The sequence below is a fragment of the Leptonychotes weddellii genome, chromosome 2 (genome assembly GCF_054177405.1).
Source record: "Leptonychotes weddellii isolate Sample4059 chromosome 2, ASM5417740v2, whole genome shotgun sequence".
Taxonomy (NCBI): domain Eukaryota; kingdom Metazoa; phylum Chordata; class Mammalia; order Carnivora; family Phocidae; genus Leptonychotes; species Leptonychotes weddellii.
Window position 1 is genome coordinate 29,925,024 of NC_138370.1, and position 27,409 is coordinate 29,952,432.

Sequence of the window (27,409 nt, forward strand, 5' to 3'; positions counted from 1 at the left end):
GTTCTCTGCTATAATTTGCTCCAATATACCTTCTGCCCCTATCTCTCTTTCTTCTTCTTTTGGGATTCCAATTATTCTAATGTTGTTTCATCTTATGGTATCACCTATCTCTCAAATTCTGCCCTCGTGATCCAGTAGTTGTTTATCTCTCTTTTTCTCAGCTTCTTTATTTTCCATCATTTGGTCTTCTATATAATTCTCTCTTCTGCCTCATTTATCCTAGCAGTTAGAGCCTCAGTTTTTTATTGCACCTCATTAATAGCCTTTTTGATTTTGACTCTGTTAGATTTTAGTTCTTTTATTTCTCCAGAAAGGTTTCTCTAATAACTTCCATGCTTTTTTCAAGCCCAGCTACGATCTTTAACATCATCATTCTGAACTCTAGCTCTGACATCTTACCAATGTACATATTGATTAGGTCCCTGGCAGTCGGTACTGCCTCTTGTTCTTTTTTTTGAGGTGATTTTTTGCATCTTGTCATTTTGTCCAGAGGAGAATAGATAAATGAGAGTACAAAATGGTAACAGGGTAACAACACCCCAGAAAATATACACTAAATATATCAGAAAAGACCTGAAACCAGGGGAAAAGAAAGGGAAAGAAAGAAAAAAGAAAAAAAAAAAAGAAAAAAAAAGAAAAAGAAAAGATAAAAACAAACAAACAAAAACAAGATGAACAAAAAAACAGAATATGATCAAATATGATCAGGCTGGTGCATAGGTCAGTGTCACACACTAGGTTTGGGCGTATTTTGGTCTGTTAGAAGAAAGTGCCTCACAAAAATTTAAAGAAAGAAAAACTTATATATGTACAAATTAAGGGTAATACGATGAAGGGATGGAATATGACTGTAAAGATGAAAATCATAAAAGATATTTTAAATGGAATTGATAAGATAAGAAATTCATTGAAAAAAGAAAGTAGAGGATTTAAAAAAAAAAGGGAGAGAATGTGATCAGGCAGGAGACTAGGGCAATGCCATACACTAGAGATTTAGGGTATGTATTAATCTGTTAGAAGAAACTGTATCCCAAAATTTTAAAGAGAGAACAACTTATATATATATATCAAAAATAAGGTTAACTACTATGAAGTGATAGAATATGACTCTAAAAATGAAAAATCAAAAAGATTTTGTAAAAAAGGGATTGATGTTGGTTGAGAAAGGGAAAAAGAAAAATTCAAAAAAAAAAAAGAAAAAGAAAGTTAAAAAAAATTAACTTTGAAAGACTAAAGAATCATGGGGAAAAAGCCATGAATTCTATGTGCAGTATTCCCCTAGTGCTGGAGTTCTGCCGTTCTCATTGATTGGTAAACTTGGACTTGGCTGGCTGTTCTTGCTGATCTTCTGGGGGAAGGGCCTGTTGCCGTGGTTCCCAAATGTCTTTGCTGGAAGCGGAATTGCCCCGCCCTTGCCATCTATGCTAAGCAATCTGCTTGGGTTTGCTCTCTGGAGCTTTTGTTCCCTGCAAGCTTTCAGTACACCTTTGATGGATGAGAGTGAAAAGGCAGCCTCCCAATCTCTGTGCTGGAGGAGCTGAGAACTCAGGGCCCTACTCCTCAGTGAGCCCCCAGAGAAAAGCAGTCAGTCACTCTGTCTCCCTGGTCTCTGGCTGCACTCCATGCTCACCCTGCCTGTTACTGAGCATTTCTATCTCTGGCACCGACTTGGTGTGGAGTCTCCAAACCCAGCAGATCCCTGCAGTGCACTCCCATGCCACTCCTCCCAGGGGAGGAAGGGGGGTCTCCCTGGATCTGCCACTTGTTGGGTCCCTGCTGGAGGAGCAGTGGCCTGACTGTGCCACGGATCACAGTTTATGGCAACCCCGAGCAGAGAGCCCACTCCTTGGCTCTGTCTTTGCAGCCAGCTTCCCTGTTCCAATGGGAGCTCTGCCACACTCAGGCACCCCTGGTCTTTCTGTGACCCCGAGGGTCCTGAGACCACACTGTCCCAGCGAGGGTTCCACCCCCCACTTAGCCACTGGAGTGACCCCCCTCAGCGGAGCCGACTTCTAAAAGTTCCAGTTTTGTTCTCCGCAGCTTTATCACTTGCCAGAAGCAGCCATTGGAGACCCCTTCCCCCGCCGTCTATCCTCCCAAATATCGCCTCAGATTCACTTCTCCACACGTCCTACCTTCCAGAAAGTGGTCGCTTTTCTGTTCAGAGAGTTGTTGCTATTCTTTTCTTCAATCTCCTGTTGAGTTCCTAGGTGTTTAGAATGGTTTGATCCCTATCCAGCTGAATTCCTGGGACCAGAGGAAATCCAGGTCTCCTATTCCTCTGCCATCTTGCTCCTTCCCCCGGTAATCAGCCCTTTATCTGTAGGGTCATTTGCAAATATCTTCTCCCATTCCATGGGTTGCCTCTTTGTTTTGTTGACTGTTTCCTTTGCTGTGAAGAAGATTTTATCTTGATGAAGTTCTAAAAGTTCATTTTTGCTTTTGATTCCCTTGTTTTTGGAAACATGTCTTGAAAGAATTTGCTGTGGCCTATGTCAAAGAGACTCCTGCCTATATTCTACTCTAGGACTTTGATGGATTCCTGTCTCACATTTAGAGTCTGTCTTTGTGTTTGGTGTAAGAGAATGGTCGAGTTTCATTCTTCTGTATATAGCTGTCCAATTTTCCCAGCACCATTTATTGAAGAGGCTTTTTTCCATTGGGTATTTTTTCCTGCTTTGTCGAAGATTAGTTAACCATAGAGTTGAAGGTCCATATCTGGGCTCTCTATTCTGTTCATTGATCTGTGTGTCTGTTTTTGTGCCAATACCATGCTGTCTTGGTGATCACAGCTTTGTAATATAGCTTGAAATCAAGCAACATGATGCCCCCCAGCTTCATTTTTCTTTTTCAACATTTCCTTGGCAATTTGGGGTCTTTTCTGGTTCAGATTTTAGAACTGTTTGTTCCAGCGCTTTGCAAAATGCCATTGATATTTTGATCGGGATGGCATTGAAATTACAGATTACTCTGGGCAGCATAGACATTTTAACAATGTTTATTCTTCTGATCCATGAACATGGAATATTTTTCCATCTTTTTGTGTCTTCTTCAATTTCTTACATAAGTGTTCTGTAGTTTGTAGAGTGTAGATCCTTTACTTCTTTGGTTAGGTTTATTCCAAGGTACCTTATGGTTTTTGGTGCTATTGTAAATGGAATCGATGCCCTAATTTCTCTTTCTACAGTTACACTGTTAGTGTATAGGAAAGCAACTGATTTTTGTGCATTGATTTTGTATCCTTCCACATTACTGAATTGCTGTATTAGTTCTAGTAATTTGGGGGTGGAGTCTTTTGGATTTTCCACATAAAGTATCATGTCATCTGCAAAGAGAGAGATTTTGATGTCTTCTTTCCCAATTTGAATACCTTGTATTTCTTTTTAGTGTCTGATTGCTGTTGCTAGGACTTCTAGTACTGTGTTGAATAATAGTGATGAGAGTGGGCATCCTTGTGTTCCTGATCTTAAGGGAAAGGCTCTCAGCTTTTACCCATTGAGAATGATATTCACTGTAGGCTTTTCATGATGGTTTTTATGAAATTAAGGAATGTTCCTCCTATCCCTATACTCTGAAGACTTTTAATCAGGAAAGGATGCTGTATTTTGTCAAATGCTTTTTCTGCATCAATTGAGAGGACCATATATTTCTCTTCTCTCCTCTTATTAACGTGTTCTATCACATTGATTTGCGAATGTTGAACCACCCTTGCATCCCAGGATTAAATTCCACCTGGTGGTGATGTATAATCCTTTTAATGTACCATTGGATCCTATTAGCTAGGATGTTGTTGAGAATTTTGGCATCCATATTCATCAGGGATATTGTTCTGAAATTCTCCTTTTTGACGGGGTTTTTGCGTGGTTTGGGGAATCAAGGTAATGCTAGCCTCATAGAATGAGTATGGAAGTTTTCCTTCTGTTTCTATTTTCTGAAACAGCTTCAGGAGAATAGGTATTATGTCTTCTTTGAATGTTTGGTAGAATTCCCCAGGGAATCCATCAGGCCCTGGACTCTTGTTTTTTGGGAGGTTTTTGATCAGTGCTTCAATCTCGTTACTGGTTATTGGTCTATTCAGGTTGTTAATTTCTTCCTGTTTCAGTCTTGGTAGATTATAGGTTTCTAGGAAGGCATCCATTTCTTCCAGGTTGCTTAATTTATTGGCATATAGTTGTTGATAATAATTTCTGATAATTGTTTCTATTTCCTTGGTGTTAGTCATGATCTCTCCCCTTTCACTCATAATTTTATTAATTTGGGTCCTTTCTCTTTTCTTTTGGATAAGTCTGGCCAATGGTTTATCGATCTTATTAATTCTTTCAAAGAACAAGCTTCTAGTTTCGTTGATGTGTTCTACTGTATTTCTGGTTTCTAATTCATTGATCTCTGCTCTAATTTTAATTATTTCCCTTCCATGCTTGGGTTAGGCTTAATTTGTTGTTGATTCTCCAGTTCTTTAAGGTGTAAAGATAGTTTGTATATTCAGGATTTTTCTAACTTTTTGAGTGAGGCTTGGATAGGTATGTATTTCCCCCTTAGGACTGCCTTTGCAGTATCCCATAGGTTTTGGACCAATGTGTTTTTGTTCTCATTGGTTTCAATGAATTGTTTAAGTTCTTCTTTGATTTCCTGGTTGACCCAAACATTCTTAAGTATGATGGTCTTTAGCTTTCAAGTGTTTGAATTTCTTCCAAACTTTTTCTTGTGATTGAGTTCCATTTTTAAAGCATTATGGTCTGAGAATATGCACTGAATAATCTCAATCTTTTGGTATCAGTTGAGACCTGATTTCTGACCCAGTATGTGGTCTATTCTGGAAAAAGTTCCATGTGCACTCAAGAAGAATGAGTATTCTGTTGTTTTAGGGTGGGATGTTCTGCATATATTTATGAGGTCCATCTGGTCCAGTGTGTCATTCAAAGCTCTTGTTTCTTTGTTCACTTTCTGCTTAGATGATCTGTCTATTGCTGAGAGCGGAGTATTGAGGTCTCCTACTATTAACGTATTATTATCAATATGTTTCTTTATTTTGGTTAACAGTTGGCTTATGTAATTGGTTGCTCCCATGTTGGAGGCATAGATATTTACAATTGTTAGATCTTCTTGTTGGAAAGACCCTTTAAGAATGATATAGTGTCCTAAAAAAAAAAAAAGGAATGATATAGTGTTCTTCTGTATCTCTAACTACAGTCTTTAGCTTAAAATCTAATTTGTCTGATATGAGAATTACTACCCCAGCTTTCTTTTGAGGTCTGTTGGCATGGAAGATGGATCTGGATCATGTCTTTTTATCCAGTCTGCAACCCTGTGCCATTTTATGGGAACATTTAGGCAGTTCGTGTTGAGAGTGATTATTGAATGATATGAATTTATTGTCATCATGTTGCCTGTGAAGTCCTTGTTTCTATAGATTGTCTCTGTAAATTTCTGTTCTATATCACTCTTGGGGTCTTTCTCCTTTTATAGAAGCCCCCTTAATATTTCTTGCAGGGCCAGCTTAGTGGTCACATATTCTTTCAGTTTCTGCCAGTCTTGGAAGCTCTGCATCTCTCTATCCATTCTAAATGACAGCCTTGCCGTATAAAGTATCCTTGGCTGCATGTTCTTCTCATTTAGTACCCTGAATATGTCTTGCCAGGCCTTTCTGGCTTGCCAGGTCTCTGTGGATAGGTCTGACGTTATTCTGATGTTCCTCCCTGTGTACATAAGGAATCTCTTCCCCCTAACTGCCCTTAAGATGGTTTCGTTGGTTCTAAGATTTGTGAGTTTTACTATTACATGCCGGGGTGTTGGTCTGTTCTCCTTGATCTTGGGAGGGGTCCTCTCTGCCTCTGGGACACGAATACTTGTTTTATTCCCCAGATTAGGGAAGTTCTTAGCTATGATTTGCTGAAATATATCTTCTCGTCCTCTCTCTCTCTCCACCACTTAGGAATCCCAATAATTCTGACATTGGAATGTTTCATGGCATCGTTTATTTCTCTAATTCTGTTTTCATGGATTTTAAGGTGTTTGTTCCAGGCCTCCTCCTGTTCCTTCCTTTCTATCAGTTTGTCTTCTAGATCACTAATTTGTTCTTCTGCCTGGTTTACCCTAGCTGTTAGAGTATCTAGCTTAGATTGCATTTCACTAATAGCATTTTTAAGTTAGGCCTGATTAGCTCTCATTTCTGCCCTTAGAGAATCTATGTTGCTGTTAATGGGTTTCTCCAGCCTAGCTATTGTCTTCAAAACTGTTATCCTGGAATCTATTTCTGACATCTTGCTTATATCCATATCCATTAGGTCTGCAGGAGAGGCCATTGTCTCTGATTCTTTTCTTTGTTGGGAGTTCCTCCTCCTAGTCATTCTGTTGTCGGGTGGTTGAGGGAATGTACAGAGTTGAAAATATCAACCACAGTCCAGGCAAGGTGCACCCTGGGAACGTTCAGAGCGATTGGAAGCCACCACCAAGAAAACCCAGCGAAAATGCAACCCAAGAATAAGATTTATAAAGTTAGAGGAAAAAGGGGGGAGGGGGGCGCTATAATCTCTTAATGTGGTGAGGTAGTGTGTTTCAGTTCTAACTGGGTGTATTTTGTACTCTTTGTTAGAGAACACTACTTCCCAGAGTTACAGGGAAATTAAAACTGGTATATATATAAAGGTAGTATTGAATAGGGAAAAAAGTACCACCTTTAAGATTATATCTATCTATCTATATATAGAAAAAAGAAAAAGAGAAAAAAAGTATATGTGTGAAACAGAAGTTAAAAAGTTTCTATGAAATATGTTGTATTAAGCATCTAGTTGAAATGCTAAGTAGGTAAAAAAAAAACATGAGAAAGAATAAAAAAGTTGTATCTAAGAAATACACAGGCCATGAGGCAACACCAGGAGTTCAGTATACTATTTCCCCCCGGTGTTCAGGTTTTACAGTTTTATGAGAACCCTTGGGTTGTCGTCCTCTTGTTCTTCCAGCTTGTCTTCTGGGGGAGGGGGCTGCCACATTGTTTTTCAGGCACTCCTGCTTCAGTGGAGTTGCCCTGCCCCCTATCAAGGGGCTGGGCTCTGTGGAAACCAGTTTTTTGGGCTTTTGTTCTGTGAGGGCTTTTCATATCTTTGTGGAGGGTCAGGGCAAAGGAAAATGTCCGCACCCAGAAGTCTGCACCAGAGGAGAAAAGCCACAGTCTGCTCCTCTCTGAACCCTCCAGTACACATGGTCTCCCCATCTGTGAGCCCAGCTGAAAACCGCAACTTCCCACAGGTGGTGCACACCCCCAGTGATCCTCTGGTCGACCCAGGCCCCCCCTTGTCTCTACCCCCTGTGCCTCCAAAACCTGACTGATCCCCGTCTGGGTGGGTGTCAGCGTCAGCTGCAGCCACCACCAGCCCCCAGGTCTGCAAGCACAGTTCCGCACAAGCAGCCACCCTGGTCCTGGCATTTGCCCCTTAAGCTCCTGGATTCTGTTGGAGCGCTGTTATTGGGTGCTTCTCGTCCCACCACCACCACTCTGCAAGCTGTTGCTGGTGCCCAGGTTCAGGATGCTTTTGCACTGGGGTATTATTTTACTTTCCAGTGGGTAGCTTCAGGTGGGCCCCTCCCCCTTCTGTTTATCCTCTGATACCTTTTGGAACAATCCCAACTCTACCCTTTGTACTTCTTGACTGAACATCCTCTGCCCCCAGAAGAGATCCAGACGTATAATCTTACATCTCAGGCTGATTTCATGGGTGTTCAGAATGGCTTGGTAGATATCCAGCTAAATTCAGGGGAGTGGTTTAAATGGAGTCCCCCACTCCTCTGCCATCTTGCCTGTCTGTGATGGAATATCTTCATTTATTTATTTGTTTATTTGCGTTGTCTTCAATTTCTTTCATCAGCGTTTTATCATTTACAGAGTATAGGTCTCTCACCAACTTGGTTGAGGATATTCCTAGATTTTTTGGGGGGAAGAGGTACAATTATCATGGGATTGTTTTTTTAATTGCTCTTTCTGCTACCTTGTAATTAGTATAGAAACAGAACTGAATTCTGGGTATTAATTTTGTATCTTACAATTTTACTGAATTCATTTTTTCCTTCAGTGTTTTTTGGTGGAGTCTTCAGGGTTTTATATGTATAGCATTTTGTTATCTGCAAATAGTGACCAATATTGGTGCCTTCTTGTTTTTTTCTTGTCTGATTGCTGTGACTGAGATTTCCAGTGCTATGTTGAATAAAAGTAGTGGGAGTGGACATCCTTGTCTTGTTCTTGGTCTTAGAGGGAAAGCTCTTGGTTTTTCAATATTGAGTATGATGTTAACTGTGGGTTGAGAGTTTTTATGATGAACTGATGTTGAATATTAAGTGCTTTTTCTTCATTTATTGAGGTGATCATATTATTTTAATCTTTCATTTTGCTAGTGTGTTATCACATTGATTAATTTGGGAATATTGAACCATCCTTGCATCCCCAGAATAAATCCCACTTGGCCATCCTGAATAAATTTTTAAGTGTGTTGTTGAATGTTGTTTGCTAATATTTTGTTGAGAATTTTTGCATCTATGTCCATGAGAGATATTGGCCTATAGTTCTTTTTTCTTTTCTTTCTTTCTTTCTTTCTTTCTTTTTCTTTCTTCTTTTTCTTCTTTCTTTCTTTTTTTTTTGTGGTGTCTGTGTCTGGTTTTGCTATCTATCAAAGCAATGCTGGCCTCATTAAATGTGTTTGGAATCTTTCTCTCTTGTAATTTTGGAATAGTTTGAGGAAAATAGATATTAATCAATGTCTACTGCATTTATTAGTGTTTTCTATTTGTTACTATTGTTCTTTGTTCCTATTTATGTCTTCCACTGTTTTCCTGTCTTTGTGGTTCTAGTTCAGCCTTTTATATGATGCTGTTTTCTCTCCTTTCTTAGCATATCAGTTATATTTCATTGTTTACTTTTTTTAGTAGTTGCCCTACTGTTTACAGTATACATTTACAACCAATCTAAGTCCAGTTTCAAATAACACTGTATCACGAGTAGTGTAAGTAATCTTATAATAAGTATAGTATTATATATTATATATATAATCTGGTTGAGCTCCTGGATATAAAACTCACAAAAGTGTGGGGACACACTAATAACTAGAACCCCCCCCCGAAGTTTCCAACTCTAATTGAACCTCCAAGTAGTACATCAATGACAGTTTAATTTTTCCTACCCTGGTACTGATTCCCATGTGGGTTTCTGTTTTGTTAAATTGTGATTTTGTGTATTTGCCTGTGTCTCCAGTTTTGGAGGTGATAGTTTATCCTGTGATCTCACCTTTCTGATGGATATAAGAATTGTTAATTTTCAGTTTATTCAGCTTTTTACTTATTAGGATTGTGTGGACCCCCAAGCTCCTCACATGCCAGACCAGGAACTGGTGTTCTATGCTTGTTCTCACAAAAATTTTGAGTAGTGGGTCTCTGCTGCTATAGCTAGAGAGATATAAATTGGGTATATATAAATGGAAAATTTATTAAAATGCTTTTCTGAAAACAAAATGAAAACTGCTGTACTAAAACTTCACAGAAATCTTCCAGTGCAGTGACAGCCAACCCAGCCAATCATATTTCTATATAAATACTGAGATTTAATCATTTGGCATTCCAAATACTAAGTAACTATTTGATGAATTGACTGTTAAGGAAACTGACATTGAGTGAATTTGCCTAGGCAAATTGCCTTTCTGTAGATTGCCTTTCAGAAAATTAGCAGAAAGTCAAAATCACACAATATTAGAATAATAAATATTAGAATAATAAGGAAAAAATAGATTGTAGTGCTTACTTAGTAAGTTAAAAAAAATTCACACTCTAATACAAGTGTAAATCATTATCCAAATTAAAAAATATTGTCTGTTGAAAACTTTCTTTCCGGGTTCACAAATTTAAATATGCCAAGGGAGTAAATAAACAAGTAAGGCAAATTTGGTATACAACTGTAGACATTAAATAGTTGTGTTGCCATTGGCACACCTACTTAGTTATTTTTTTATTGTATATTATTCTTTTGAATGTCTCTGTGCATGCACATGTGTGTTTGCATATATGTATATTCACTGATAGGATTACATAATTATACCAATGTTATCACATTAATTTTTGTGTTGTTCTCTTGTTATCAATCTACCATGTATCATTACTCTTTTGTTTATTCTAGACTCATTTAATCATGCACAGAGCTATATTCATATAGACATGTATTCTTTGGTGTTAGTTAGCAAGAGCCCAGAACTCTGCTTGGCACATTGTAGGAACTCAAATATTTGCTGAATGTGTATCTATCTATCTATCTATCTATCTATATCTATCATATATCTATCTACCTATCATCTATCTATCTATCGAGATTAGCTAGATAGATACATACAGGTGTATCACACTTTTCCATATCTTACTTTTACATTCATCAATGCTTCACTTAGATGTTTCCAAGTAAGTAGATATAGATTTAATAAGTATCCTTGCATGCTAGTACCTATATTGCTGTGGGAAGATCACCAGGAGTGTGACTACTTGGTTGAAGTATATATATATATATATATATACTTAAAATTTTAATTATAGATTTGTTAAAGCCAAATTATTTTTCCCAAATGCCAAAACACTTTTAATTTTACTTACACTGTAAAAAAGTTACCTCTTCCCCCTCATCTCTCTCTCTTTTCCCCAATCCTCTTGAGCAATGAGTATTATTATGAAAACTCTGGGCATGTCAAAGAAAACTTACTTGGAGGCTAAATTTGTCTAATAGGTCAATTGTTGACCTGCTAACAATGCAAGTTTTCATTCCTTCAAATTCCTAGATATTACTTATTATTTTCTTTCTTCATAATAAAAGTACTACTTATTTATCATGAAAGACTTGGGAAATTTATCTAACATAGAAAGCAAAAAATTAACCATATTTTTTATAATACAGACATAACTCTTCTCCTGAAAGCTTTCTTTGTCCATGTATGTGCAAGTGTACATATGTATATGTATAAATATGTATAAATTTATTCATCCATTCACCAAATATGTTTATGTGTGAGGGCACAGCCTCATTCATTTAGTCATTAATTCTGCTAAGAAAACATGGTACTATGTATAGAGGGTAACAGCATGCTTTTTCTCTCCAAAGCATTTTCACTCCTAAGAATTTTTCCATGTTTTAAACATTGCCTAAAAATTATTATAGAAAATAATATTATATAACTTTATTTATTTTAACCATTCCCATATGTTAAATATCATATGATGTTTGATTCTTCATTATTATTGAAATTTGCTTTGATGAGAAACTTGTATATAAACATTTGCAAGCATTATTGTTATTTCTGTGGGACAAATTTCCAGAAGTAGATTATAGAGTGTAAGAGGGTAATCCCCTTTAAGGTATTAACCTAAAATTTTTAAGTGCTTTCCAGAAAGTTTATAAATTTATTCTATGGTAATAAGCATATGAGCATGTCTCTCTCAATTCTTCCTTTCAAATCTAAGTACTATTTTATTTTTAATATTTGTCAATTTGACACATGAAAAAAAGTTCCCTACTATGGTTTTATTTAATATACTTTGACCATTGAACATATAGTGAGAGTGAACATATCTTCAAATGTTTAATAATCACATGTTGATCAGAAAACCATTCTTAATAGTGGAATTGCTAGAATGTAGGGTAGTTCTATTTTTAACTTTTTGAGGAATCTCCATACTGTTTTCCAGAGTGGCTGCACCACTTTGCATTCCCACCAACAGTGCAAGAGGGGTCCTTTTTCTCCATATCCTTGCCAACATCTATTATTTCTTGTGCTGTTGATTTTTGCCATTTTGACAGGTGTGAGGTGATATCCCATTGTAGTTTTGACTTGTATTTCCCTGATGATAAGTGATGTTGAGCATCTTTTCATGTGTCCGTTGGCCACCTGGATGTCTTCTTTGGAAAAATGTCTATTCAAGTCTTCTGCCCATTTTTAAATTGGATTATTTTTTTGGGTGTTGAGTTTGTAAGTTCTTCATATATTTTGGGTACTTACCCTTTTTCAGATATGTCATTTGCAAATATCTCTACCCATTCCATAGGTTGACTTCTAGTTTTGTTGATTATTTCCTATACTGTGCAGAGGCTTTTTATTTTGATAAAGTCCCAATAGTTTATTTTTGCTTTTGTTTCCCTTGCTTCAGGAGACATTAATCTAGAAGGAAGTTGCTACACCTGATGTCAAAGAGGTCACTGCCTGTGTTCTCCTCTAGGATTTTGATGGTTTCCTGTCTCACATTTAGGTCTTTAATCCATTTTGAATTTATTTTTGGATATGGTCTAAGAAAGTGGTCCTGTTTCATTCTTTTGTATGTTGCTGTCCAGTTTTCCCACTTGTTGAAGAGAATGTCTTTTTCCCATTGGATATTCTTTCCTGCTTTGTCAAAAATTAATTGACCACATAGTTGTGCTTTTACTTTTGAGTTTTCTATTCTGTCACATTGATCTATGTGTCTATTTTTCTGCTAGGACCATACTGTGTTGATCACTACAGCTTTGTAATATAACTTGAAGTCCAGAATTGTGATACATCTTACTTTTCTTTTTCAAGGTTGCTTTGGCTATTTGGGGTCTTCTGTGGTTCCATACAAATTTTAGGATTGTTTGTTCTAGCTCTGTGAAAAATGCAGTATTTTTTTTTTTAAGATTTATTTATTTATTTGAGAGAGAGAGAGAAAGTGTGCATGTCAGTAGGGGGAGGGGCAAAGGGAGAGGGGGAGAGAGAATCTCAAGCAGACTCTGCACTGAGTGTGGAGGTGGAAGCGGGGCTCGATCCCATGACCCTGAGATCATGACCTGAGCCAAAATCAAGAGTCGGATGTTTAACTGACACCCAGGTGCCCCAAAATGCTGTTGGTATTTTGATAAGGATTTCATTAAATGTGTAGATTGCTTTGGGTTGTATAGACATTTTAGCAATATTTGTTCTTCCAATCCAAATGGAATGTTTTTCCATTTCTTTGTGTCTTCTTCAATTTCTTTCATCAGTGTTTTATAGTTTTCAGAGTACAGGTCTTTTACCTCTTTGGTTAGGTTTATTCCTAGGTATCTTATTGTTTTTGATGCAATTGTAAACGGGATTGATTCCTTGATTTCTCTTTCTGCTGCTTCATTATTAGTGTATAGAAATGTAACAGATTTCTGTACATTGATTTTGTATACTGTGACTTTACTGAATTCAGCAATTACAATACTAAATATTTACCCAAAGAATACAAAAACATTAATTCAAAGGATACATGCACCCCAATGTTTATAGCAGCATTATGTATAATAGCCAAATTAGGAAAACTGCCCGTGTCCACTAACTGCTGAATGGATAAAAAAATATATGATATATATATATATATATACACACACACACATATCACACAATGGAATATTACTCAGCCATAAAAAAGAATGTAATCTTGCCATTCACAATTATGTGGATGGAGCTAGAGAGTATTACGCTAAGTGAAATAAGACAGAGAATGACAAATACCTTATGATTTCACTAATATGTGGAATTTAAGGAATGTAACAAATGAGCAAAGGGGAAAAAAGAGGGAGGCAGACCATAAAACAGATTCTCAACTCTAGAGAACAAGCTGATGGTTACCAGACGGGAGGTAGGTGGTGGGAGGGTGCTGGGTTAAATAAGTGATAGGAATTAAGTAGTGGGCTTTGGTTGTGATGAGCAGCGGGTATTGTATGGAAGTGTTGAATTACTATATTTTACATCTGAAATTAATATACTGAAGGTTAATCAACTGAAATTTAAATAAAAACTTAAAAGCAAATCAATATGTATGATACTGATGAATCTTAACAAATCTAATATATACATCCAGTGCTAAGTTTAATTTATGTTTAAAAAGTGCAAATCATACTTTAAGAGTACAAACCTAAAATATGTTGTATGTGTATTGTGTTCTTACAGTTGAAATATTTTGTTTTGATGTTATGGTTATCATTTAAAAGAATTAAAACCTTATCTTTTTTTTTAATAGATTTTATTTATTTATTTGAGAGAGGGAGAGAGAGAGAGAGCAAGAACTAGCGGGGGAGCGGCAGAGGGAGAGGGAGAAGCACATTTCCTGCTGAGTGGGGACCCCAACATGGGGCTCAATCCCAGGACCTTGGGATCATGACCTGAGCAGATGCTTAGCCAACAGCCACCCAGGCACCCTAAAACCTCATCTTGATAGATATATTTTAATAAAAAAAAAAACTCTTCCTGCCTTTTGCCCATTGGGCTTCTAATTTCTAGGTAGTGTCTAAGATGTGATGCTATGTATATATCATTTGTCAGATATGTATAATGGCTGTTTTATTTATTGACCTGACTATTCTCACAACAGTATAATACTGTTTTATATTTTATAGCAGTTGGTAAAAATCAATTAAATATTAATATATATGTCAAGTTTTCTAATTATTTTTTCTTGGATTATTTATTCAAATCTTTGATATTGTTTTCAGGAAAGTTTTATAGTTTTTTTCATGTGATGTTGAATATTTCTTTTTAAAATTATTTCTCCATATTCCATAGTTTGTTTTTAGTGTGATTAGGGGTCTTTTCCCATTACATTTAGAGTTTAGGAAACTTAATAATGTTTGCACATTCATTTCTTTTTTATACTCTTTTTTTTTTAAAGATTTTATTTATTTATTTGACAGAGAGAGACATAGCGAGAGAGGGAACACAAGCAGGGGGAGTGGGAGAGGGAGAAGCAGGCTTCCCGCGGAGCAGGGAGCCCGATGTGGGGTTCGATCCCAGAACCCTGGGATCATGACCTGAGCCGAAGGCAGATGCTTAACGACTGAGCCACCCAGGTGCCCCATGCACATTCATTTCTATTCATGAAAACTTACTAAACCCTAGGAAACTTGGAATATTCACTTGGAACCCCAGAAAAGTCATTACTTTCCTAGCAGCAGTAAATTTGCCCTAGAGAAAAGGATATTCTAAATCTTCCCTATCAAAGTTTAAAAGCCTTGATCAATCTGTTTTGCAAGTAACTTAACTGCCTCCCAGCACAAAGTATAGCAATCTTTAAAGGAAAGCAACAAAATCTATACATTCTACAATATAATATCCACAATATCCAGCATAAAATTTTTAAAAGTAAGGAAATATGCAAAGGGGGAGAATTATGTAACCCATGCCAGGAGAAAAAATTAGCCAATAAAATAGACCCTGGAATTTTTAAAATGATATAATTAGATGACAGGGACTTTTAAAAGTGATTATAAATTTTCTCTTGGATTTAACAAATATTAACATAATAATAAGAGAAATGGGAGATGTAAAACACACATGGAATTTCCAGAAATGGGAAAATATCATAACTGAAATGAAAAATTCCATGGATGGGATTAACAACTCAACAGACACAAAAGATAATTTCAGTGAATTTAAAGATAAGCCAATAAAAACTATTCAAACTGAAGGAAAAAGATTTAAAAAGATTGAAAAAAAACATGAACCAGTAATTCCTGGGATGATATCAAATAGTTTGGTATATCTGTAATTGGATTTGCAGAAGGAGAAGAGAGAGAGGAGGCTAGAAAAAATTTAATAATTTTCAAAATTTGGTGAAAATCATAAACTCAAAGTTCCAAGAAATTCAATAAATCTTAAGCCAGAAAAACACAAAGAAATACACATGTGAAGGCACATTATAATCAAATTACTGAAAACCAACATTAATGAGAATATTTTAAATGTGTTCAGAGAAGAAAGACACATTATGTCCAGAGGAACAATGACAAGAATAACTTCAGATTTTTTATCAGAAAATATGTAATACCGAAAACAATTAAATTACATTATTTAAATGTGAGGGAAAAACTGTAAATTAAGCATTCTATAACCAATGAAAATATTTTAAGGGGTGCCTGGGTGGCTCAGTCATTAAGCGCCTGTCCTCAGCTCGGGTCATGATCCCGGGGTCCTGGGATCGAGCCCCACATTGGGCTCCCTGCTCAGTGGGAAGCCTGCTTCTCCCTCTCTCACTCCCCCTGCTTGTGTTCCCTCTCTCACTGTCTCTCTCTGTCAAATAAATAAGTAAAATCTTTTTAAAACATATTTTAAAAATTAAGGATAGAAAAGACTCTTTGATATGAACATCTGAGAGAATTTATTGCTAGAAGATAGGCACTAAAGGAAATATTAAACTATATTTAGGTAGAAGGAAAATAATGTCAGATGGAAATGTGGATCTAAACAAAGCAGTGAAGAGTGCTGGAATGAAAAATTTGTGGATAAAATACTGTATTTCATTTAAATGTTTTTAAAAAGATAAATTGACTATTTCAAGTAAACAATAATAGTGTATTGTGGCATTTGTAACATACTTAGACAAAACAGTTTGTTTCTATTGCTTTTAATAACTAATTTTATGGATATTAAATTATTGATTTATCTGTTGATAATAATTTCATAGTTTCAAGTTTTGGCTATTTTGAATAAAGCTGCTATGAATGATTTTTACTGTGGTAAAAAACAAAATTTGCCATCTTAACATTTTTAAGTGTGCAGTTCAGTAGTATTACATATATTTACATTGTTGTGAAACAGATCTCCAGAACTTTTTTATCTTGCAAATATGAAACTCTAATACTCTTTTTGGTATTCTGAGCACCCATTTTCCAATGTGAGTGCTAGGGTTCCTCCTATACCAAAAAGCAATTCTTGGACACCAGCAGAATTCACTTCAATTCTATCTACCCAAAGATGATATCAGATTCCATAGGTTAAGGGTCCAGGCTTACAAGACTGCACACCAACCCCCCCACCCCACATATGCCAGTTGCTATCCTAGGTGATATCCTATGCAATCACCTGTGCTTCTGACCAGTTGGCTATAGATTGGAAGTTCCATGACTTCCTCCTTGGCAACTCGGTTCAGATCAGTTGCAAGCCCAGGTTGTTACCTATACTTCTAACTGGCTATAAACCAGAGGTTCCCAGGATTCCCTCCTTGGATTAAATTAATTTGCTAGAGTGGCTCACAGAACTTAGAGAAGCATTTTGCTTACTAGATTACTCTTTTATTATAAAAAGATATAATTCAGGTACAGCCAGGTGGAAGATATGTACAGGGCAAGGTATAGGGAAAGGGTGCCGAACTTTCATGCCCTCTCTATGCACACTGTCCTCAAATCTTTATATGTTCACCAACCCAGAAGCTCTCTGAACCCTGTCTTTGGGTTTTATGGAGGCTTCATCACATAGGCACAACTGATTAATTCATTGGCCATTGACAATTGATTCAACCTCCCTGAAGTTTGGTGGGGGAGGGCGGGACTGAAAGTTCCAACCCTCTAACCACATAGCCACATGGAATCACATGGATTCCCCTGGCAACCAGCTCCCATCCTTAGATGCCTTCAAAACTTACTTCATTTACATAACAGAAGACACCTTTCTCTCTCTCAACACAGGAAATTCTAAGGGTTTTGGGAGTTGTAAACCAGGAACTGTGGACAAAGACCAAATACATGTGAGAAATATATTTCAATCATCTGAATGATGAAATATTTGTTTCTTATAAAACACAATGGCAATACCCATTAAATAACTTTCCTTTCCCCTATTCCAAAAGCCCCTGCAAACCCCCATTCTACTTTGTTTTGATGAATTTGACTACTTTCGATACCTCATATAAGTGGGGTAATACAGTATTTGTCTTTTATTGATGGTTCATTTCAGTCATCTATGTTTTAGCATGTGATAGGACTGACTTCCTTTTTAAGGTTGAATAATATTCCCTTATATGTATGTACCACATTTTGTTAATGCAGTCATCTGTTAGTGGACATTTGGGTTGTTAACACCTCTTGGCTCTTGTGACTAATACTTCTGGGGTCATAGGTATGCAAATTTTCATTTTGAGACTCTGCTTTCAGTTATTTTTTATAGTAGTCATCCTAATGGGTGTAGGGTGGTATCACTGTGATTTTCATTTTTATTTCTTTTATGACTATTGATGTTGAACATCTATTTATATTCTTATTGGCCATTTGTACATCATCTTTGGAGAAATTTCTATTCAAGCCCTTTGCCCATTTAAGTAGATTATCTGATTTTTTTTATTATTGTTGAGTTGTATGAGTTCTATGCATATTCTTGATATTAATGTCTTATAAGATATATGATTTGCAAGTCTTTTCTCCTGTTCTATAGATTACCTTTTCACTCTCTTGATTATATCCTTTGATGCACAAAAGTTTTTAAGTTTGTTGTAGATCCATTTGTCCATTTTTACTATTGTTGCTCGTGCTTTTAGTCCAAGAAATGATTGTGAAGTCCAATGTCATAAAGCTTTTTCTCTATGTTTTCTTCTAGGAATTTTATAGTCTTAGGTCTTACATTTGGTCCTTAATTCATTTTGAGTTAATTTTTGTACATAATGTGAGATAAAGATCTAATTTCATTCTTTTGCATTGGATATCCAGTTTTCATTTGCAGATAAGACTTCCCATTGAGTGGCCTTGGCATCCTTGTCTTAGATCATCTGACCATATAAATAATATATTACTGATAGCCGTAATTAAATAACTGAATAAATAAATGAAATAAATGGAGATAAGGGAAAATTCTTCCTTATAGTGTAATCAATATAGAAGGAATGAATAAATAAAATCTTTAAAAAAATAAAACAAACAAAACAAAAACACATACAATCCAATCCTGGTGAAGGACAGTAGGGAAGGGTAAAGTGCTCATTTGTAAGTACAAATACTTCAAGCTACCACATAATGTCACTGAACTTGGAGATAGGAAGAGATGTGCACAATCAGCTCTGGAGGTGGTACTAGCTGGCTCCAGGATACCACTGGATGGGTCTCATTTTCATGAGAATTTAAGGATGTGTTTCTGAAATGGCAAACTAAGTTTTCAGGTGAATATTTGAAAGTGTTAAATTTTCTTGATGTAAATTCTATGAGCCTCTATAGTTTTTTTACAAACTGTGTGTACGTTTTTGTGTGTGCATTAGAAACCAAACATTTGATTTGTAGGATTAATTCTGTAAATAAATAAAATTACACTAAATGAAAATACAAAAGTAAGCTTGATGATCCATCTGATAGTTTTATTTTTTATGATAAAATAGTTTTAAATGATCATTTAACTTTTTAAAAATGATCCTAGGTATGCACTTCCAATGAAACGTGCCATTGTTTTGATGGCTACCAGCCTCCATATTGTGAAAGGCGTGGCAGAGAAGTTTCTAGTTTGTCTGGGAAACAGGGCAAGTATCTAATATCTTTACATATTCAGTTAATAAATTCTCAAATTGCTTATCTTCACAAAAACAAAGGTAGATTTTTGCTGCCTAGAAGTCAATATTTGCAATTAAAAGGTAAATAGTCTTCTTTTCAAGAAATGAAAACCAAGTATGTCTTCTTAATCTTGCTCTTCTAATACTAACTCTCAATATCATCATTGAAACTGAGAGTATCTTCTAAAATTTTTATTTACTGATATCATTGACTTTCTCCATTAGGCTATCCTGTAAATTTGTTGGATTACCTTGCAATTACATGATCCCCCATTATATATCATTGAAGTTTTTGGGTCCAACTTAATAGTGCTATAGTGAGATTTTGCTATAGCTGAAGTATAATGTAGAATATGTTGGAATTTTCTGGAACTTGTTTTCTAATCTTTTAGAATGAGAGGTTGTAGAGATAGTTCTAAGTATTATGATTCTATTATTATTTTTCCATGTTCTTTGAATAACAACAAAAATTAAGAATGCTGTAATTGGTTTGCTGCAACTTGAAAGTAAAAGTAGATGGCTTCATTTTTTTACTCTGATTTTTAATGTATTTCTATTTTTAGGTTTAACCATGGAAAGAACTCTTAGGAAGGCTGAAAAGAACCGGTGGCTTCTAGGTTTCTACATTGCTTTACCTGTTATCATCATAGCAACCATAATAGCTGTTTCGTGGCATAGTTCGACCAAGTGGTTTGTCAAGGAAGAGGAATCCCTAAGTAGCAAGTAAATTGAATTTGTGTTCCGAAGTTAAACTTTAGTACTATTTGACTCTGGTCATATATAGGGCAGTATCATGAGCCACACTATACATTTTACAGGGATTTTGAGTACTATATAAATATCTCATTTAATTTTGTGAAATAGTTTTGAATATCCCCATTTTAAAGATGCAAAAATTTGGGAGTATAATTTAAATAATTTGCCAAAGTCATTGCCTTGGAAATTGAGAGAGAAAGAACTCAAATGTATCCTTATCTATTGCTTTCAAATACTTTAGTGGTTCTCAAATTGTGATCTGTGTTACCTACAGGAGAACCACCAGAAATATTTGTTAAAAATGCAGATTTCCAGGCCTTATCACAGATGAAATATTTCAATTTTCGTTGCTGCTTTATGTAAGAAAGGATTTTAAAAATATTCTCTGGGTAAAGTATTCAGAAGGCAAATTTATAATTTAGACTTTAGCATATTTAATTTTTTTTTTTTTTTTTTTTTTTAGAGAGAGAGTGTGCACAAGTGGGGGGAAGGAGCAGAGGGAGAGGGAGAGAGAGAATCTTTTTTTTTTTTTAAGATTTATTTATTTTAGAGAAAGAGAGAGGAGTGCGCAGGGGCGAGGGGCAGAGGGAGAGAGAGTCTGAAGCAGACTCCACACTGAGCACGGAGCCTGATGGGGCTTGATCTCATGACCCTGAGGTCACGACCTGAGCCAAACTGAGAGTCAGATGCTTAACTGACTGAGCCGCCCAGGCACCCCGAGCATATTTTAATTTTTTTAAAAAATAATTCAAACACAAAGAGAACACGGTGATGAATACTCATTTGCCCTCTAGTGGAAATAAACAAATGTTAATATTTTTCTTGGTTCTTGCATTTACAGCTGCATTCCCTTTCTAGTATTATCTCCCTCTCTGCAGAGAACAACCTCTACACTGAAAGTTGATATGTATTACATATTTTTGCTACATATGGCTGTATCAGTGTGCCATATCTGGAATTATATTTTATTTATTTTATTTTGGAATTATATTATAATTTTAAATATTTACACCTTTATAGATACATTTCCTTTTCTAATTCTAATTTTTTTATGTGTTTTCTTTTTTCCCTTTTTCATGAGAAGTTTTCTCAGAGGTTTTATTGGTAATTTGAAAAATATAACTTTGGGGTTTGTTGAGATCTCTATATTTCCTTAGTGTTTATTATCCTTAAATTTTGCTCTTTTCCTCCTTTCTGCTCTCTTTACTCTTGCTCTGTTTTAATTCTAGCTTTCTTGAGTCTAATAGGGCTTTTTTAAAAATTAATTTTCAGTCTTTCTTATTTCCAGCATATGTTTTTAAAGCTAAAACTTTCCCTTTTAAATATCATTTCATGTATACTCTCCAGTTTTTAATATATAGTTGATATTCAGTTCAAAAAATTAGAAACTTCCAGTATGATTTCTTGTTTGAATTATGGATAAATTATAATCTTTAGTTTCCAATTATATGATTTATTTTGATTGCTGAAAAAAATTATTTTCTAATTTTATTACCTTATTGGGAGAGACTTGTTTCTATGATTTATTCTTAAATGTTGGAACTAGAAAGGAAGTCAATTTTTGTAAAAATCTATGCTTGTAGGTATGCTTCAATTACTGTAACATGTTTGTTTTTCTTGTTTCAAAAACAAACTTTTTAAAATTATGTTGTTTCAAATCATTTTTATATGTATTGGGATTTTCCCCCATCTGCTCATTAATTTATTTTCTGTGAGAAGCAAACTAAAGTTTTTCAGTATTTCATGGCTTTCCCTCTGATTTTTGAAACTTCTGCTTTATATATTCTGAGGCAATGACAATGCATTAATGTTCAATTTAGTTATAATTTCTTGGTATATTATCTTTTTATCATTAATAATTTTATCTTAAAATCTATTCTCACTGTTTTATATTGCTATATCAACTTGCTCTTTGAAATTTAGACTTACTTAGTATATCTTTTTTCATCCCTTATTCTTAATCTTTCTTTGTTTTTCATTGGTTTCTTATAAACAGCCTTTATATGAGATGCAATAGTGGTTTTTGTTATGCATATATGCTTAGTAAAAGATGGCATATATTTAGATTGAAAATTGCCATTTTTTTTCCTTATTTACCATCTTTTTTTTTTGCATGTTTTCTTTCCTTTTCCTCAAATCTGTTTGTGTTTTTTCTGTTCTCTTTTCTCTTCTATTACTTTGCACATTTTTATGTTTTTATTTTTAAATGATTTTTTTAAATTTTAGTATTTATAGTTAATGTTATACAGTGTCTAATTTAATCATTATATATGGTCATCTGAATTACACCAGGATCTCATAACACTAGCCTCTCTTCATCTATTTGTTTGTAATTTGGCTTTTCCCTTGGCCCCAAATAATTTAGTGTTGTTTTGTTATTGTTATATTTAGTCAGTACTTACTAGGATTACCTATTATATTTCCTAGGTCTTTGTTTAGTGTTCCTTTCTTTTAAACTTTTTATTTTGAAATAATTTAAGAAATATAAAAAGTTGCAAAAATAGCAGAGTTTCCTTATCCCTTTCATTTGGGTTTTGCCAATGATAACATCTTACGCTAACAGTGCATTTTCACAGCTAGGGAATTGGTATTGGTACAATATTAATAATTAAACTACAGACCTTATTCATATTCATCAGCATTTACATGCAATCTTTTTTTGTGATTATTTTTGAGTATGTGTGTGTATGTAGTATTATGAAATTTAATCACATGGTTTTTGATACCACAATCATCACCATTCTTTTTAGAATCCTGCTTTTTTCATTCTAGGTTCAATTTTATTCTTAGGAAGCACTGTCTTAGTAGTTATTACAGTTATGGTCCATGTGTAATAATCTGTTTGATTTATATGCCTGAAAAGGGCTTTATTTCATTTTCACTCTTGTATGGGTGTAGCATTTTACCTTAACAGTTATGTCTGTAAGTTTTTTTGTGATATGCCATTGAATTCTGGCATTTACTGTTGGTGATGAGATGTCTGCTGCCAGTATAATTAATTCATTTTTACTTTTATGCTTAAACTGTTTCTTTTTTAAGTTAGCTTTCCAAGTATTCTGTTGTCCAGTCTTGTTACTAAATTATTACCTGTTCTGATGAGTTTTTTTTTTAATTTATCTGGTTCTGAACTCAGCATAATCTTTAATTATGAAGTTTTTCTTCAATTCTAGAAAATTCTAATCATTATCTCTTCAATGATTGACACCCATTCTATCTCTTTTATCTTTCTGCAATTCCTATATTTTATGGTCTTCATTTCTCATTTCCATGGTGGTGATGACAATGATGGTTGCTTTCCTTCTCCTCTTCCTCCTCCTGCTCCTCCTTTTTCTTCTTTCCTTTTGACACTAGAATGAGGCTTTTTTTTAAATTTAAATTCAGTTAGCCAACATATAGTAAGTACATCATTAGTTTTGATATAGTGTTCAGTGATTCATTAGTTGCATATAACACCCAGTGCTCATCCTATTAGGCTTTTAAAAACTGAGCTACAATTTACATATAGTAAAATTTTTAGTGTGTGTTATTCTATGAGTTTAACAAATACATACACATACCATGACCACCATAAAATAAAGAACAATCCCATTATCCCCCAAATTCCCTCTAACCCCTCCTCCAGCTCCTGGCACTGACAGATCTGTCTTTGCTGTAGTTTTGCCTATTCCAGAATTTTGTATAAATGGAAGCATACAGTGTATAGTCTTTTGAGTCTGCCTTCTTTCCATTAGGATAATGCATTTGAGATTCATCCATGTTGTTATGTGATAGCTTGTTCCTTTTTTTAAAATAACATACAAGCTAAGGCCTTTATTCTATGGAGAATGAGGAATGGCTTAAAGAAAAATATTTTTTCTGAGCCATGTTTCAAAAGACCTTCACCATCAAAGCTATAATTTTCATAGGATCAATAGCTAATATGTAAACAATTATATCTACAAGGTTCCTCATGATAAAGAAAAATAAAAAAGGATTAAAATAATGTTTGGAAAAAATTTAAAAATACAGTTTTATTGAGGTACAATTGACATACAGTAAATTGCCTATTCTTTAAGTGCATAATCTGGTATGTTTTGATAATTTGAAAAGTAACACTCATGAAACTCATGGAACCATCACAACAATCAAGATTATGAAGATACCTGTCATGCCCCAAATCTTCCTTGTGTTCCTTGGTAATCCCTACCCCTTTCTCTGCCATCTCCCTTATCCCCACAGTACTGCTGATCTTCTTTGTCACTACAGCTCAGTTTGCATTTTCTAGAATTCTATATAAATAGAAGCATACAATATGTGCTCTTTATTTTTGTCTGGTTTATTTCACTCATCACAATTATTTTGCAATTCATCCATGCTCTTATGTATATCAGTAGTTGTACTTTTTTATTGCTGATAGGTATTCAGTTGTACAAACATAGCATAATTTGTTTATCCATTCATTGCATTCATCTGTCGATGGATGTGTGGGTTTCCAGATTTTAGCTGTTATAAATAAAGCCACTATGAACATTTATATGCAAGTCTCTGTGAATATGTGCTTTCTTTTTCTTGGGTTGATACCTAAGAATGAATGGAAAGGTAATATGGTAGGTATGTTTGACTTCTAAAGAAAGAACTGAACTGTTTCTCAAAACAGTTGTACCATCTTATATTCCCGTCACTAGTATGTGAGAATTCTAGTTCCTCGACATTTTTGCCAACACTTGGTATAGTAATATATTTATTTTTAAAATTTTAGCAATTCTGATAGTGTGTAGTAGCATCTCATTGTTTTTAATTCACATTTATCTAATGACTAATGACATTGCTAATTGTTTCATGTGGTTATTTGTCATCTGTACCTCTTCTTTGGAGAAGTGTGTGTTCAAATCTTTTGCCCATTTTAAAATTAAGTAATTAATTAACTTATAGTTAAGAGGTCTTTTACTCATTTATTTTTGTACCTATTATGCCATGATTTCATAGGAAATGGGTTCCAGCAGGTCAGGCTCCCTTCAGTTGAATCTCACAAAATGTGCTTCTCTGGGTGGAGCAGATTGGTGCTTCAGTTGAACCCAAGTACCTTTCTTTTTGGCTTCCTTCTTTTCCTTTTTCTTTCTTTTTTTTTTTTTTAAGATTTTATTTATTTATTTGACAGAGAGAGACACAGCAAGAGAGGGAACACAAGCAGGGGGAGTGGGAGAGCGAGAAGCAGGCTTCCCGCTGAGCAGGGATCCCGATGCGGGGCTCGACCCCAAGACCCTGGGATCAGGGCCCCAGCTGAAGGCAGACGCTTAACAACTGAGCCACCCAGGTGCCCCGGCTTCCTTCTTTTTCTGATCATTTTCCTTCACGCATTTTAGGAAACTATCTCGGTTTTTGGAGTTTTAGAGTGCTTCATATTCTCATTATGTACCTTAATTCTCTTGGCATGAATCTTGCCCTTAATTTTAGCAGGATGCATAACATTGTAGACTCAGTTTTGCCATGATAACATTTGTGGGACATTCCTTTTTAAACAGTGCCCATTTCCTTTATGTTTATAATATCTTAATTGTAGATTAACATGTACGTAGCTAAAGGAACAACTCCATGTTTTTTAAAAGGCCTAAAGAATGTATAGCTGGTGCCATTCCTCTTTCCCTTTGTGTTGGTAGTTCCAGCTGAAAATCCCCATTTTTTAATTGGCTTGTCTTTTTATTACTGAGTTATTCAGATCGTGTGGTTGTTTTAAAAATGGGTTGTTTTCTTATTACTGCATATTGGGTGTTCTTTACATATCCTGGATATGTCTTATTATGTATGATTTGCAAATATGTAGATTAGGAATAGTCTAAGGCTTATCTTTTTATTCTTTCAAAGAGCAAAAATTTTAAATTTTTATGAAATCCAATGTGTGAATTTCTTCTTTTATAGATCATGATTTTAGTTTTGTATCTAGGACATATTTGCCTAACCAAAATTCATACAAATTTTCTTCTAAAATTTTATAGTTTCAGGTTTTGCATTTAGACCTATATCCAATTTGAATTAAGTTTTGTATAGGTTAAAAGGTATGGATAGAGTGGTTGTTTTCTGCATAAGAATATCCAATTGTTCTAACACCATTGTTTTTAATACTTTGCTAAGTGGGATCAGAATAGTCACCACTACTGAGGCGATACCCTTTTGAGTAACTCTACCCAGTTCTCCAAAGCATGATATTTTAAATGTCAGGTGGTGGGAACACAAGCTATTCTTGTCCCTATGTGAGCACAAAAGATTGCTCAATTTCAAATAATTTTTCTCCAGCTTAATTTTTCTAAGTAGTTTCCTCACTTGCATTCAATGATCAGTACTTTGCAGAAGACTCAAGAGGGACCCTCCACAGATCTCAGGAGCTCTGTGCAGCTCTTTCCCTCTCTGTTATTTTTTCTCTGTGAATTCTAGCTGCCTTGGCCTCCTTAGACCCCCAGTTCTATTAGCTCAACTCAGGGAGATTTCTGGATTTTGCCTGGGTCCCCCTGGCTGTGCGATAGCTTAGAAATTCTCACCAGGCAGTAAGAAGGGTCGATCATAGGTATCTCACCTTTTTTATTCCCCTCTATCAGAAGTCACTATCTTGTGCTGCTTACTATTCAATGTCTGAAAACCACTGTTTCATATATTTTGTCTGAATTTTCAGTTGTTTTAGGCAGGAGGGTAAATTGAGTCTGTTACTCCATTTTGGTCAAAATTGGAAGTATGCCTTTATGGTTTGTAACTGCATTCATATTTATTTACATCTCACATTGTGTTAGATTTTTCTTTCATTTCACCAGTTCTTCTGCCATCACTGTCCTGTTTAAGATTTGTGGATTCTGTTCTTGCAAAGATCTCTATGGAGATTTAAAATATTCTTATATAAACTTTTTTTAATCACTTGTGTTTTTTGGTGTGTGAATTCACTGTTTTGCTGTGGATGTTGACATTAACTCTTAGTGGTTTGTAATCATAGATTCTTTTATCTTCAGTGTTTATTATTTTCTCATGAGAATTCTGCATGTTTTGTGTGAAAATAAATACATGTGGATTGTTTCACTTTTGCTTCTTTTATCAGTCAAAAATATTTTTTCTTTTAATTTGCATACATTTATTTATTTATTTATTTATTTATTTATTTTTTATTCTTATGTTAATCCCCATACATTACATCATTAGTTCTAGATGAAGTGTCCCATGATTCATTGTTTGTGCATAACACCCAGTGCTCCATGCAGAACGTGCCCTCCTCAATACCCACCACCAGGCCAACCCATCCTCCCACCCCCCTCCCCCCCAGAACCCTCAGTTTGTTTTTCAGAGTCCATCGTCTCTCATGGTTCGTCCACCCCTCCGATTTCCCCCGCTTCATTCTTCCCCTCCC

General features: G+C 35.2%; 1 protein-coding gene across 1 annotated transcript in view; it reads left to right on the forward strand.

Annotated features, from left to right (window-relative positions):
* The window catches only part of LOC102739273 (disintegrin and metalloproteinase domain-containing protein 32), a 104,655-nt gene that overhangs the window by 62,990 nt on the left and 14,256 nt on the right, over window positions 1-27,409 (forward strand). The window contains exons 6-7 of the mRNA XM_081809418.1: window positions 19,161-19,260; window positions 19,854-20,013. Of these exons, the coding sequence (XP_081665544.1) occupies window positions 19,161-19,260; window positions 19,854-20,013 (260 nt within the window). The remainder of the gene's footprint in view (window positions 1-19,160; window positions 19,261-19,853; window positions 20,014-27,409) is intronic.